The following is a 14,035-nucleotide window of genomic DNA, read 5'->3' on the forward strand; positions in this document are numbered from 1 at the left end:
TTATCTATTATAAATTATGATGTGTTATCCACCAATTGTTATTGTTATTTTTAAAAAGAAAGAGTAACCAAAAGCTCTACAATTACATTGATGGTAATTAGAAATTTTTCTAACCTTCAAATAAACAGGAGCATCTCTATCATATTGGTCCAACAGGCAATCAAGGGAGTTCCTCCTATTAGGTGACTGGCGAATTCTGAAACAAAACTGTGTGTCTCCAAGGCAACCTATTAAACACATGAAAACAGAATTTTTATATTTTGGCTGACTTATAATTTCTACATGATTTTTCTATCCTGCTTGCTGTTACGCTTGTACTAAAATCTTACAAGCTAACCAGTCACCTCACTTGTGCATAAATTACCTCCAAATGATGGTGCTCTGGTTTTCTGCTCGATATAGACATTAAGTTTAAGCATGAGAAAATGGGTGAGAATTGAGAAATGAGAAATTTTCTATAAACTGACGCACAAAGAAAAAAACTTTTACTTCAGATGTCATGCTTAAGTAACAACAACATGGAAGCAGACCCTCTCCATTTGGATTGCATAACCAACACGTTCCATTATGAACAGAACTATTTACTTACGTTTTATAATGCCAGCCATACAGTGTGAGCTAAAATCAATAAGTGTGCAAAATTTGTAATACAACGGAAGCGCAACTCATCTCCAATTTCAATGATAGATGAAGAAATGGATCATTCTTGCACTGATCTGATCTTGTTAGCTCCACCACTGAAGGTGGAGGTAACTAATGGACAGATTTCAACAAAACTTGGCATACAGATAGAGTATGGCCCAAGGAAGAACTGATTGTTTTTTGGCAAGATGTGGACTTGGATCCTGGAATCTTTTAAAGGATCATTAACGTTGGGAGATAGGGCGAATAGACCTTTTTTTTTTAAAAGAAGAATGTTGTTAGTTATTTACTGTTAGAGCATCGTAGGTTGTCTCAGCTACTGCAATGGAATTTGTCACAGCTGTCAACATGAGAGTATAGTTTTCAGAGCAGAAGATTGGATTTGGATTGGCCTGAAGCTTCTTCAGCTAGCTGGAAGCTCTTCATAAAAAGATTTATTTTTTCAGCTTTGTCATTATTTGGCATCAACCAGGCAGGGAAAAGCCTCACGGAAGAGCTGCATAATTGTAATACCTGAGTTAACAAAGTGTAGTGGAAGTATGTGCATGACTGAGTGCCCTCTTCGTTGTAATTGTAGGTATCATCAAAAGTAATTGCATAATTATCAGAAACCAAGCAAATTGCAAACTATTTCTGATAAAAATTAATGATGCTTTGTAAATCTGACTGGGATTGTCAATGTTGAATAGTCAGACATAAAAGCTTTTCTTCAAGTACACCATTGCACTCATCATTCTTGCAGTTTGAGTATCTTCAAAATGAAGAGTGATCTCCTCCATATTAAACTATATAGGTCCAGTTATAATTGTTCAGAATGTTGTTCAGTATTAGCTCAAGTAATATAAATCTAATTAGACATGAACATAGGGCTTTGGAGGCAGGAGTAAGTTATTTGGCCCTTCCAGCATGCTCTGCCAATCAATAGGATCATGGCTGATCTGTTTGTGGTCTCAGCTCCACTTTCCTGCCTGCCCCCCATAACCCTCGACTCACTTGTCTCTCAAAAATCAATCTAACTCAGCCTTGAATAAACTTAAAGACACAGCCTCCACTACTTTCTGGGGAAGAGAATTCCACAGACCAGGGATTCAGAGGAAACATTTCTCCTCATCTGTCTTAAAAGGTAGACCTCCTAACCTATGTCCCCCAGTTTTAGCCTCCCCCTCAAATGGAAACATCCTCCCAGCATCAATCCTACCTCTCCGATCGAGTCCCCTCAATAAGATCACTTCTCCTTCTTCAAAACCCCAATGGGTATAGGCCCAACCTGTTCAGCCTTTTTTCATAGGTTAAGCCCTTCATCCCAGGAATGAATCAAGTAAACCTTCTCTGGACTGCTTCCAAATGAGTATAACGATTCTAATAACTTGTTACATTTATTAAGTTACGTGCAAAATATTACAAACTAATGAAATGAAATATTTCAACATCTTTAACTCTGACTTGTAGGAACTTGTAAAATGTATGTAATATTTCTTTATAGACAAATGACCAAATTCTTAAGCTGTGAATCATAAACATGCTCAGGCAAAAATTACAAAAGCATTTTAATGAAAAGAGAACTTGGATTTGCATGTTTTCAGTTATTCCACATTTGACTAAAATAAGAACCTTATTATGGCCTTCTCATTTTATGTGCAGTAAAAATCTAATTACCCATAATTATTTTTAAGCGTCTTGTGTGTGAAAGTACATCTACTGGATCTAGTGTCTTAGGGTACTGGAGCCCCACAGACCAAGCAGGTCATAGAACTAGAGACCAACAGTCTTGAACCTATCAAGTCCCAGCACACAGCAGCAAAATAGTTGTTACTGAACACATAATCCAGAAACCTGGACTAATGAGATGAGAGTTCAAATTCTACCATGGTAGCAGAAAAAAAATTCTAATAATTAAATAAAATCTAGAATAAAAAGCTTAGTTTCAGCAATAGTGATCACGAAACTACCAGATTGTTATAAAAACCCATCGAATTCAGTAAGTTCTTAGGAAAGGAAATCTGCTATCCTTTCCCAGTTTAGCCTAAATGTGACTCCAGACCCACAGCGATATGGTTTGAGTCTTAATTGTCCTCTGAAATGGAGAAACAGCCCACTTCGTTGTTAGGATTGGGCAATAAACACTGGCCTTACCAGTGACATTGACATCCCATGAATGGATAAAATAAAGACCTTGCAACTAGGAACCAAATCTGCCTTGGTTGTTCACAGAACTGAATTTAGCCATGAAGGAGCTCTGTAGATGTATAACAAAAACAGAATTACCTGGAAAAACTCAGCAGGTCTGGCAGCATCGGCGTAGAAGAAAAGAGTTGACGTTTCGAGTCCTCATGACCCTTCAGCAGAACTGGGTGAATCCAAGGAGAGGGGTGAAATATAAGCTGGTTAAAGGTGGGGAGGAGGAGGAGAAGTGGAGGGGATGGTGTGGTTGTAGGGACAAGCAAGCAGTGATAGGAGCAGATAATCAAAAGATGTCACATACAAAAGAACACAGAGGTGTTGAAATTGGTGATATTATCTAAACGAATGTGCTAATTAAGAATGGATGGTAAGGCACTCAAGGTATAGCTCTAGTGGGGGTGGGGGGTGCATAAAAGATTTAAAAATAATGGAAATAGGTGGGAAAAGAAAAATCCCCATCCACCACTACTCCTCACCCAGCCTGAACAATCCCCATCCACCACTACTCTCCTCCGTCTGGCTGAACTTGTTCTCACACTGAACAAATTCTCCTTCAACTCCTCTCACTTCCTCCAAATCAAAGGTGTGGCTATGGGTACCCGCATGGGCCCCAGCTATGTCTGTCTCTTTATGGGGTATGTGGAACATTCCTTGTTCCAGTCCTACTCCGGCCCCCTTCCACAACTCTTTCTCCGGTACATCGATGATTACTTCGGTGCTGCTTCATGCTCTCGTCGGGACTTGGAAAAATTTATTAATTTTGCTTCCAATCTCCACCCCTCCATCATTTTCACGTGGTCCATCTCTGACACTTCCCTTCCCTTACTTGACCTCTCCGTCTCAATCTCTGGTGATAGACTGTCCACCAATATCCATTACAAACCTACTGACTCCCACAGTTACCTCGACTACAGTTCCTCACACCCCGCTTCCTGTAAGGAATCCATCCCATTCTCTCAGTTCCTTCGCCTCCATCGCATCTGTTCTGATGATGCTACCTTCAAAAACAGTTCCTCTGACATGTCCTCCTTCTTCCTTAACTGAGGTTTTCCACCCACGGTCGTTGACAGGGCCCTCGACCGTGTCTGGCCCATCTCCCGCGCATCCGCCCTCACGCCTTCTCCTCCCTCCCAGAAACATGATAGGGTCCCCCTTGTCCTCACTTATCACCCCACCAGCCTCCGCATTCAAAGGATCATCCTCCGCCATTTCCGCCAACTCAAGCATGATGCCACCACCAAACACATCTTCCCTTCACCCGCCCTGGCGGCATTCCGTAGGGATCGTTCCCTCCGGGACACCCTGGTCCACTCTTCCATCACCCCCTACTCCTCAACCCCCACCTATGGCACCTCCCCATGCCCACGCAAAAGATGCAACACCTGCCCCTTCACTTCCTCTCTCCTCACCGTCCAAGGGCCCAAACACTCCTTTCAAGTGAAGCAGCATTTCACTTGCATTTCCCCCAACTTAGTCTACTGCATTCATTGCTCCCAATGCGGTCTCCTCTACATTGGAGAGACCAAACTTAAACTGGGCGACCACTTTGCAGAACACCTGCGGTCTGTCCGCAAGAATGACCCAAACCTCCCTGTCGCTTGCCATTTTAACACTCCACCCTGCTCTCTTGCCCACATGTCTGTCCTTGGCTTGCTGCATTGTTCCAGTGAAGCCCAACGCAAACTGGAGGAACAGTACCTCATCTTCCGACTAGGCACTTTACAGCCTTCCGGACTGAATATTGAATTCAACAACTTTAGATCTTGACCTCCCTCCTCCATCCCCACCCCCTTTCTGTTTCTTTCCCCTTCCTTTTGTTTTTTCCAATAATTTATATAGATTTTTCTTTTCCCACCTATTTCCATTATTTTTAAATCTTTTATGCCCCCCCACCCCCACTAGAGCTATACCTTGAGTGCCCTACCATCCATTCTTAATTAGCACATTCGTTTAGATAATATCACCAACTTCAACACCTCTGTGTTCTTTTGTCTGTGACATCTTTTGATTATCTGCTCCTATCACTGCTTGCTTGTCCCTACAACCACACCATCCCCTCCACTTCTCTCCCCCCAACCAATCCCCCCCACCCCCCACCTTAAACCAGCTTATATTTCACCCCTCTCCTTGGATTCACTCAGTTCTGCTGAAGGGTCATGAGGACTCGAAACGTCAACTCTTCTCCGCCGATGCTGCCAGACCTGCTGAGTTTTTCCAAGTAATTCTGTTTTTGTTTTGGATTTCCAGCATCCGCAGTTTTTTGTTTTTATCTATCTGTGGATGTATACTTGGATGCAAATGCCGAATTCTATCTTCCATGACTGGCAGCAGTGCACACAATAGATATATTAAGTTTGGAAAGTTTCTTGGTCTCTTGGTCTAATGGACTATGTATGCAGTTTAAAAGCTGACTTCACACTAGGATGAATTATATTACATGACATCACAGCAGGGCCATACTACCCATGAAAGGTAGTCAACATTTTGCAGCCTCATGTCAACAATAAAAACTGACTTTTATCTATCATCCCTCATTAATAGAGGATGTCATTTTACAGTAAGAAGCAAAATGATATGTGGTCACCAAGCATATGAAAGAGGAGAGAACCAAAGGAGGGAATGGGAAAACCTGTGGGAAGGTTGGAGAGGAAATTTTTTAAAAAGGTGCTTTTGAAAACTGGGTGGGAGGTGGCAAAGTGGTAGAGACTGGGTAGAAAATTCCCGAAAGTAAAAATTTAATGGTTTATTGAGATGGAACAGGAAGCATGTGGGATCAGCAGTTAGAATTAAGCAGAGTGGAGACTGCAAACAGGGACTTGGGCTAAGAGGAGACACAATGAGGAAATGGGAACGTGGGACATAGAGTGGGTGAAATGGGGTCATATCTCGTTTTTGTCTCCCAAGGATTTCCTCCGTAGTCAACAGGATCCTCAAATGTGAACATCGCATTTCCTGCACTTCTGCCCTGCCTCCCAGAACTACAAGAGGGTTTCCCCCCTCACTGTCTCTGCTAAATATTTATTGTTGTGCATGATCTATTCTTCTCAATGCATGGTACCATTATATTGTTTTGTGTAGCAAGGGGGCAACTGAGTGGTCCATGCAAAACCTTTCAGGTTGCTGTGTATGCAGTTTAGAGAACATGGATTTCCTTATCCTCAAGTTGAACTTCATCAGCCCGCATATTCAATAGATCATGCTCCTCTATCCCCATCACTTACAGAGTAATGCGACTGCAAAACACATAGTCCTTTCCTCTTTCAGCATTCCAAAGGAACCATTCCCTCCAAGACATCCTGGTCCATTCTCAACACCATACCCCCTCATTCTTCCTACAGCACCTTTCCATGCAAGTGCAGGGGATGCAACACATGTCCTTTTACCTCCTCCCTTCCAATTGTCCAGAATCTGAAATAGTCCTTCCAGGCAAAACAATGATTTATATGAAACAAAAACAGAAAATGCTGAAAAAACTCATCAAGTCTGACAGCATCTGTGGAGGGTAAAACAGAGCCTACGTTTCGAGTCCATATCACTCTTCGGAAGAGTCTCAGAAGGCTCTGAAAAAGTCATAAGGGCTCAAAACTTTGGCTCTGCCATCAGATGCCATCAGACCTGCTGAGTTTTTCCAGCATTTTCTGTTTTTATTTCAGATTTCCAGCATCCGCAGTATTTTGCTTTTATCTTAGTAATTTATGTGTACATCTTTCAGTCTATATTCACTGGCTCATGATGCAGTCTCCTCTACACTGGGGAGACTAAACGCAGACTGGGTGATTGCTTTGCTGAACATCTCTGTTCAGACGATAAGCATCACCTGAGCTTCCAGTTGTTTGCTGTTTTAATTCTCTGTCCTGCTCTCATGTAAACCTCTCTGTCCTTGGCCTCATACACTGTTCCAATTAAACTCAATGGATACTTGTGAAGTAGCACCTCATCTTTCATTTAGGCATTTTACAGTCTTCCAGGCTCAACACTGAATTCAACAGTTTCAATTCAATTCATAATCACTGTCCCATCTTTTCCCCCAGAGAGCAGGTGTCGGTAATGATTCTGCTGTTGTCATTTACAGACACATAATTTGTTGAGTTTTACTTGCCCAATTACAACCTCCTTTTGCTTTCTCCCTTATTTCTCTTGTCACTTAATGACTGCTGTCTTCCACCCGATCACAGATCTACCCTTTTGTTCTTTCCTCCCTTCCCATTTTCCCTGGCTCTGTGTAAATTCAGTTACATCTGTAACATTTATTAGTTCTGATGAAAGATCGTCAACCTAAAATGTTAATTGTTTCTCTCTGCACATATGCAGCTGCACCTGCTGAATATTTACAGCATTTTCAATTTATATTCCCCACTCCCTTTCATTCCTCCTCTACCACTTCCTTTACCCGGCCAGCCATTCTCTGCCTTGATCTAGCTCCTCGCCCAACCTCGAATCCTGCTTCAATTGAATTTTGTGCTTAGTCTTGGCTCTAACAAAAGAGGTGGAGTAACAAACCACAAAGTTATTTTTTTGTCTGAATGTGACTTCACTCCTGAGCTTCAGCTTATTGCCTAAAAGGTAAGTGAACTTCACTGGAGACATGATCCTGAATGCAACATTTTTGTAAAGTTCTTAGATAATCCAGTGAATTAAATGAACCATTACAAAACTAAACATAGACAAAAAGGTGTCATTTTTGCCACATCTACTGGCAAAATTTATTAAAATAGTGCGGCTAATAGCATGTCTTTAAAAATGTAATTTATGATTGAGTGGAATGATAGCTTCCATTTTTTTAATATAAATATAATTACTGGCTGATGGTGTTCACTCATGCTGTATGTGAAGTACCATGAGGACCATAGGTCCTCTAGTACCTTGTCCCAAATGGTATTCTACAGAGGTAAGCTTGGAGCTGTCAGGGTAATCACTCAGGGCATCATAAACAAGCCCAATCCTACTTCATGCAATGTGCAGAAATGTGTCCAAAAGTTTTACATATAATCATAGAAAATAAGAGGAGTAGATCATTTGGCCCCTTGAGCCTGCTCACCATTCAATACGATCATGGCTGATCCGCCATCTCAAGGCAGTACTCTTGCACACTCCTCATTCCCCTTGACACCTTTAGGGTCCGGAAATCTATTTCCTTCTCAAATATATTCAGTGACTTGGCCTCCACAGCCTTCTGTGGTAGAGAATTCCATAGGTTCACCACCCTCTGAGTGAAGAGGTTTCTCCTCATCTCAGTCCTAAATGGCCTATCCCATATCCTGAGACTATGACCCCTTGTTCTTGACTCCCCAGCCTGAGGAAATATCATCCTTGCATCCAGTCTATCCATCTCTGTCAGAATTTTATTTGTTTCAATGAGATCTCCTCTCATTCTTCTAAACTCCAGTGATTACAGGCCTCGTCGGCCCAATCTCTCCTCATATGACAATGCTGCCATCCCAGGAATCTGGTGAACCTTCGCTGCACTCCCTCTATGGCAAGTGCATCCTTTCTTAAGTAAAGAGACCAAAACTGTACACAATACTCTAGGTGTGGTCTCACCAAGGCCCTGTACATCTGCAGTAAGACATCCTGGCTCCTATACTCAAGTCCTCTCGCAATGAAGGCCAACATACCATTTACCTTCTTAATTGCTTGCTGCACCTGCATGCTTGCTTTCAGCGATTGTTGTACAAGGCCACCCAGGTCCCTTTGTACATCACCATTTAAATAATGCTCTGCCGTTCTATTTTTCCTACCAAAATGGATAGCTTCACACCTCACGTTATACTGCAGCTATGTATTTGCATACTCACTCAACCAGTCTAAATCGCCTTGAAGCCTCGTAATACCCTCCTCATTGCTGACATTTCCATGTCATCAGCAAACTTAGAAATATTACATTTGGTTCCCTCATCCAAATCATTGATATATATCATGAATAGCTGGGGCCCAAGCACTGATCCCTACGGTACCCCACTAGTCACTGCCTGCTACTTCAAAAAAAAGACCCATTTATTCCTACTTCGTTTCCTGTCTGATAAGCAATTCTCAATCCATGCAAATATATTACTCCCAATCCCACGTGCTTCAATTTTACACACTATCCTTTTATGTGGGACTTTATCAAAAGCTTTCTGAAAATCCAATACACCATATCCACTGGTTCTCACTTATCTACTCTGACCATAAGACATAGGAGCAGAAATTAGGCCATTCGGCCCATCGAGTCTGCTCCACCTTTCAATCATGGCTGATAAGTTTCTCAACCCCATTCTCCAGCCTTCTCCCCGTAACCTTTGATCACCTTACCAATCAAGAACCTATCTATCGCAGTCTTAAATACACTCAATGACCTGGCCTCCACAGCCTTCTGTGGCAATGAATTCCATAGATTCACCACACCCTGGCTAAAGAAGTTTCTCCGCATCTCTGTTCTAAAAGGTCTTCCCTTTACTCTGAGGCTGTGCCCTCGGATCCTAGTCTCTCCTACTAGTGGAAACATCTTCCCCACGTCCACTCTATCCAGGCCTCTCAGTATTCTGTAAGATTCAATCAAATCCCCCCTCTTCCTTCTAAATTCCATCGAGCATAGACCCAGAGTTCTCAAACGTTCCTCATATGTTAAGCCTTTCATTCCTGGGATTGTGCTCGTGAACCTCCTCTGGATCCTCTCCAGGACTAGCACATCCTTCCTGAGATACAGGGCCCAAAATTGCTCACAATATTCTAAATGTGATCTGTCCAGAGCCTTATAAAGCCTCAGCAGCACATCCCTGCTTTTATATTTTAGTCTTCTCGAAATAAATGCCAACATTGCATTTGCCTTCCTAACTACCAACTCAACCTGCAAGTTAACCTTAAGAAAATCCTGGACAAGGACTCCCAAGTCCCTTTGCACTCCAGATTTCTGAGTTCTTTCCCCATTTAGAAAATAGTCTATGCCTCTATTCTTCCTACCAGAGTGCATGACCTCACACTTCCCCAAGTTGTATTCCATCTGCCACTTCTTTGTACATTCTCCTAACCTGTACAAATCCTTCTGCAGTCTCCCCGCCTCCTCAATACTACCTGTCCCTCCACCTTTCTTTGTATCATCTGCAAACTTAGCCAGGATGCCCTCAGTTCCTTCATCTAGATCATTAATGTATAAAGTAAAAAGTTGTGGTCCCAACACACTAGTCACCGGCCGCCATCCTAAGAAGGACCCCCTTATCCCCACTCTCTGCCTCCTGCCAGACAGCCAATCTTCTATCCATGCTAGTACCTTGCCTCTAACACCATGGGCTCTTATCTTACTGAGCAGCCTCCTGTGCGGCACCTTGTCAAAGGCCTTCTGGAAGTCCAAGTAGATAACATCCATTGGCTGTCCTTTGTCTAACCTACTCGTTACCTCCTCAAAGAATTCTAACATATTTGTCAGGCATGACCTCCCCTTGATGAAAACATGCTGACTTTGCCCAATTTTATCATGCACTTCCAAGTATCCTGAAATCTCATCCTTAATAATGGACTCTAAAATCTTACCAACAACCAAGGTCAGGCTAATCGGCCTGTAATATCCCGTCTTTTGCCTCACTCCCTTCTTAAATAGGGGGGTTACATTAGCGATTTTCCAGTCCTCTGGGACATTCCCTGACTCCAGTGATTCCTGAAAGATCACCACTAACACCTCCACTATCTCTTCAGCTATCTCCTTCAGAACTCTGGGGTGTAATCCATCTGGTCCAGGAGATTTATCTACCTTCAGACCTTTCAGTTTTCCTAGCACCTCCTCCTTGGTAATGGCCACTATACTCACCTCTGCCCCCGACTCTCTTGAACTTTGGGGATGTTACTCGTGTCTTCCACCGTGAAGACTGACGCAAAGTACCTATTCAGTTCCTCGCCATTTCTTTGTTCCCCACCACTTCTCCAGCATCATTTTTCAGTGGCCCAATGTCCACTTTTGCCTCTCTCTTTCCCTTTATATATCGAAAAAAACTCTTGCAATCTTTTATATTACTGGCTAGTTTACCCTCATATTTAAATCTTCTCCCTCATTATTTCTTTTTTAGTTGTCCTCTGTTGGTCTTTATAGACTTCCCAATCCCCTGGTTTCCCACTGCTCTTCACTGCATTGTATGCTTTCTCTTTAGCTTTCATGCTGTTCCTGACTTCCCTTGTCAGCCATGGTTGCCTCGTCCTCCCTTAAGTATGATTCTTCTTCCTAGGGATGAATTTTTGCTGTGTCTCCCAAATTACTCCGAGAAACTCCTACCATTGCTGTTCCACTGTCTTTCCTGCTAGACTCATCTCCCAGTCAACTCTGGCCAGCTTCTCCCTCGTGTCTCTGTAGTTGCCTTTATTCAACTGTAATACTGTTACATCTGATTCCAGCTTTTTCCTCTCAAATTGCATGCTAGTTAATGCCTCAAAGAACTCCACTAGGTTTGTCAAACATGATTTCCCTTTTATAAATCAATGCTGACCTTGCCCCGTTGATAGTTTCTAAGTGCCCTGTTATCGTATCCTTTATATTAGATTCTAGCATTTTCCCTACTACTGAGGTTAAGCCAACTGGTCTGCAATTCACTGTTTTCTCCCTCCCTCCTTTTTTAAATAGTGGGATTACACTTGTCACCCTCCGTTCTGCCGGGACTATTCCAGAATCTACAGAATTTTGGAAGAGGACAACCAACGCATCCACTATTTCCATGGCCACCTCCTTTAGTACCCTGGGATGTAGATTAGCGGGCCCTGGGGATTTATTGGTTTTCAGTCCCATTAATTTTTCCAGCACTATTGTTTTAGGAATATGAATTTTCTTTAATTCTTCCTTCTCACTAGGCCCTTGGTTCCCTAGTATTTCTGGGGAGTTATGTCTTCCTCCATGAAGACCGAACTAAAGCAGTTGTTTAATTGCTCTGTCATTTCCTTGTTTCTGTTATAAATTCTTTCATTTCAGACTGTAAGGGGCCCCTACATTTGTCTTCACTATTTTTTTTACATACTTATAGAAGCTTTTACAGTTTGCTTTTTTGTTCCTTGCAAGTTTACTCTCATACTCTATTTTTCCCCTCTTAATCAATCTCTTGCTCCTCCTTTGCTGAATTCGAAACTGCTCCCAATTCTCAAGCTTGCTCCTTTTTCTAGTAGCTTCAGATGACTCCTCTTTGGATCTAATACTATCCTTAATTTCTTTTACAAGCCATGTTTAGGCCACTTTTCCTGTTGTGTTGTTGCGCCAGAAAGGAATGCATAACTCTTGCAATGCATACGTTTGTTCCTTAAATATTAGCCATTGTCTATCTTTAATGAAGTTCCCCAATCAGAGCCAACTCACGCTTCATACTTTTGTAGTTTCCTTTGTTAAGATTTAGGACCCTAGTTTCAGATCAGACTACTTCACTTTCATCCTAATGGAGAATTTGATCATGTTACGGTCACTGTTCCCTAAATGACCTCACACAACAAGATTATTAATTAAACTCTGTTCATTGCACAATACCAAACCTAGGATAGTCTGTTCTCTAGTCGGTTCCTTGATATACTGGTCCAAAAAAATCATCTCGTACATGCTTCAGGAAGTAATTCACCACAATATTATAGCTAATTTAGTTGCCCAGTCTATATGTAGATTAAAGTCACTCATGATTACTCTAGCACCCTTGTTACATGCATCTCGTATTTCCTGCTCAATGCCATTCCCTACCTTATCACTACTGTTTGGAGGCCTATGGGCAACTCCCACTACTAATGTTTTCCATTCTTTGCTGCTTCTTAGTTCCACCCAGACAGGTTCTACATCGAGATTTTCTGAGCCAATATCCTCTCACTATTGTACTGATTTCATCCTTAACCAACACCACCACTCCACCTCTTTTTCCATTTTGCCTGTCCATCCTAAATATAGAGTACCCTTGGATATTCAGCTCCCAGCCTTGGTCACCCTGCAGCCATGTCTCCATAATCACAATCATATCGCACCTGTTTCCATCTATTTGCGCTGTTAATTAGTCGACCTTATTTCAAGTGCTCCATGAATTCAGATACAGTGCCTTTAGACTTGTCTTTTTAACAGTTTTGCACATCATTTTGTACTATGGTCCTATTTGCTGCTAGCCCTCGTTTCCTCTGCCTTCCACTTTTGCTTTCTACTTTTCTGTCTTTCATGACTATCTATGTTTCCCCCTCTTGTGTATCCCTGCTCAGGTTCCCATCCCCCTGCCAATCTAGTTTAAACACTCCTCCACTATCCTTGTGAGGGTATTGGTCCTGGTCCTGCTGGGGTGCAACTTGTCCAGCTTGTATACGTCACATCTTCCCCAGAATCGGTTACAATGCCTCAGGAATCTCAATCCCTCCCTCCTGCACCATCTCTCCAGCCACGAATTCATCTGGTTGATTCTCCTATTCCTGATCTCGCTAGAGCATGGCACTGGGAGTAACCCTGAGATTACTACCTTTGAAGTCCTGCTTTTTAATTTATTTCCTAGTTCTCTAATTTCAGGGCCTCATGCCTCTTTTTACCCTTGTCGTTGATACTGATATAGACCACAAACTCTGGCCATTTATTGTCCACTTTCAGAATGCCCTGCAGCCACTTCGTGACATCCTTGACCTTGGCACCAGGGAGGCAACATACCATCCCTGGTGTCACACCTGCGGCTGCAGAAATGTCTATCTGTTCCCCTTACGATAGAATCCCCTATCACTATTGCTCTCACATTTTTTCCCTCCTTTGAGCAGCTGAGCCACTTGTAGTGCCATGAACTTGGTTCTTGCTGCCTTTCCCTGAGAAAGGATCTCCTCCAGCAGTATCCAAAACAGAAAATCTGTTGGAGAGGGAGATGGTTAATTTAAATAACAGCAAAATTTTGTGGGTTTAAATAAAACACACACACATGCATGAGAAAAAATATAGTGGGAGGGAATAGTGTACTTTAAGAAGCTGTAAACAAAAGAACAGTTCATAAGTTTGTGTGCCTGGCTTGTTGTAGGAGAACAGTCGTTGCGGGCCTGGTAAAGAAAGGAGTCTTCTACACTCTTGAACTGTGGTTTAAACGAGTTCAAAAAGCTGAAGTCGGATATCTGGATTATTGCAGCATTTCTTCAAAGAGATGAATGTTTAGCAAGTCACGAAGCTAGGCTTCATGATTTTCATATCAGGAGGTCCAATTCCTTTACAGGTGGACTTGAATTTAGGAATCAGGCTGGGAGTTCTTTTAGGTATTATAGCCTTCAACTCTTA

At 42.3% G+C, this 14,035-nt stretch overlaps 1 protein-coding gene across 3 annotated transcripts in view; it reads right to left on the reverse strand.

The window, feature by feature from the left end:
• dennd6aa (DENN/MADD domain containing 6Aa) overlaps nucleotides 1-14,035 on the reverse strand; it is a 113,782-nt gene that overhangs the window by 61,123 nt on the left and 38,624 nt on the right. For all 3 annotated transcript variants that reach the window (XR_005943521.1, XM_041191417.1, XM_041191416.1), the window contains one exon: nucleotides 115-227. Coding sequence is in view for 2 of the 3 variants with exons in the window: in XM_041191417.1 (XP_041047351.1) it covers nucleotides 115-227 (113 nt within the window). In the remaining variant the exon portion in view is untranslated. The remainder of the gene's footprint in view (nucleotides 1-114; nucleotides 228-14,035) is intronic.

Source organism: Carcharodon carcharias, chromosome 7, assembly GCF_017639515.1.
Source record: "Carcharodon carcharias isolate sCarCar2 chromosome 7, sCarCar2.pri, whole genome shotgun sequence".
NCBI classification, from domain to species: Eukaryota; Metazoa; Chordata; class Chondrichthyes; order Lamniformes; family Lamnidae; genus Carcharodon; species Carcharodon carcharias.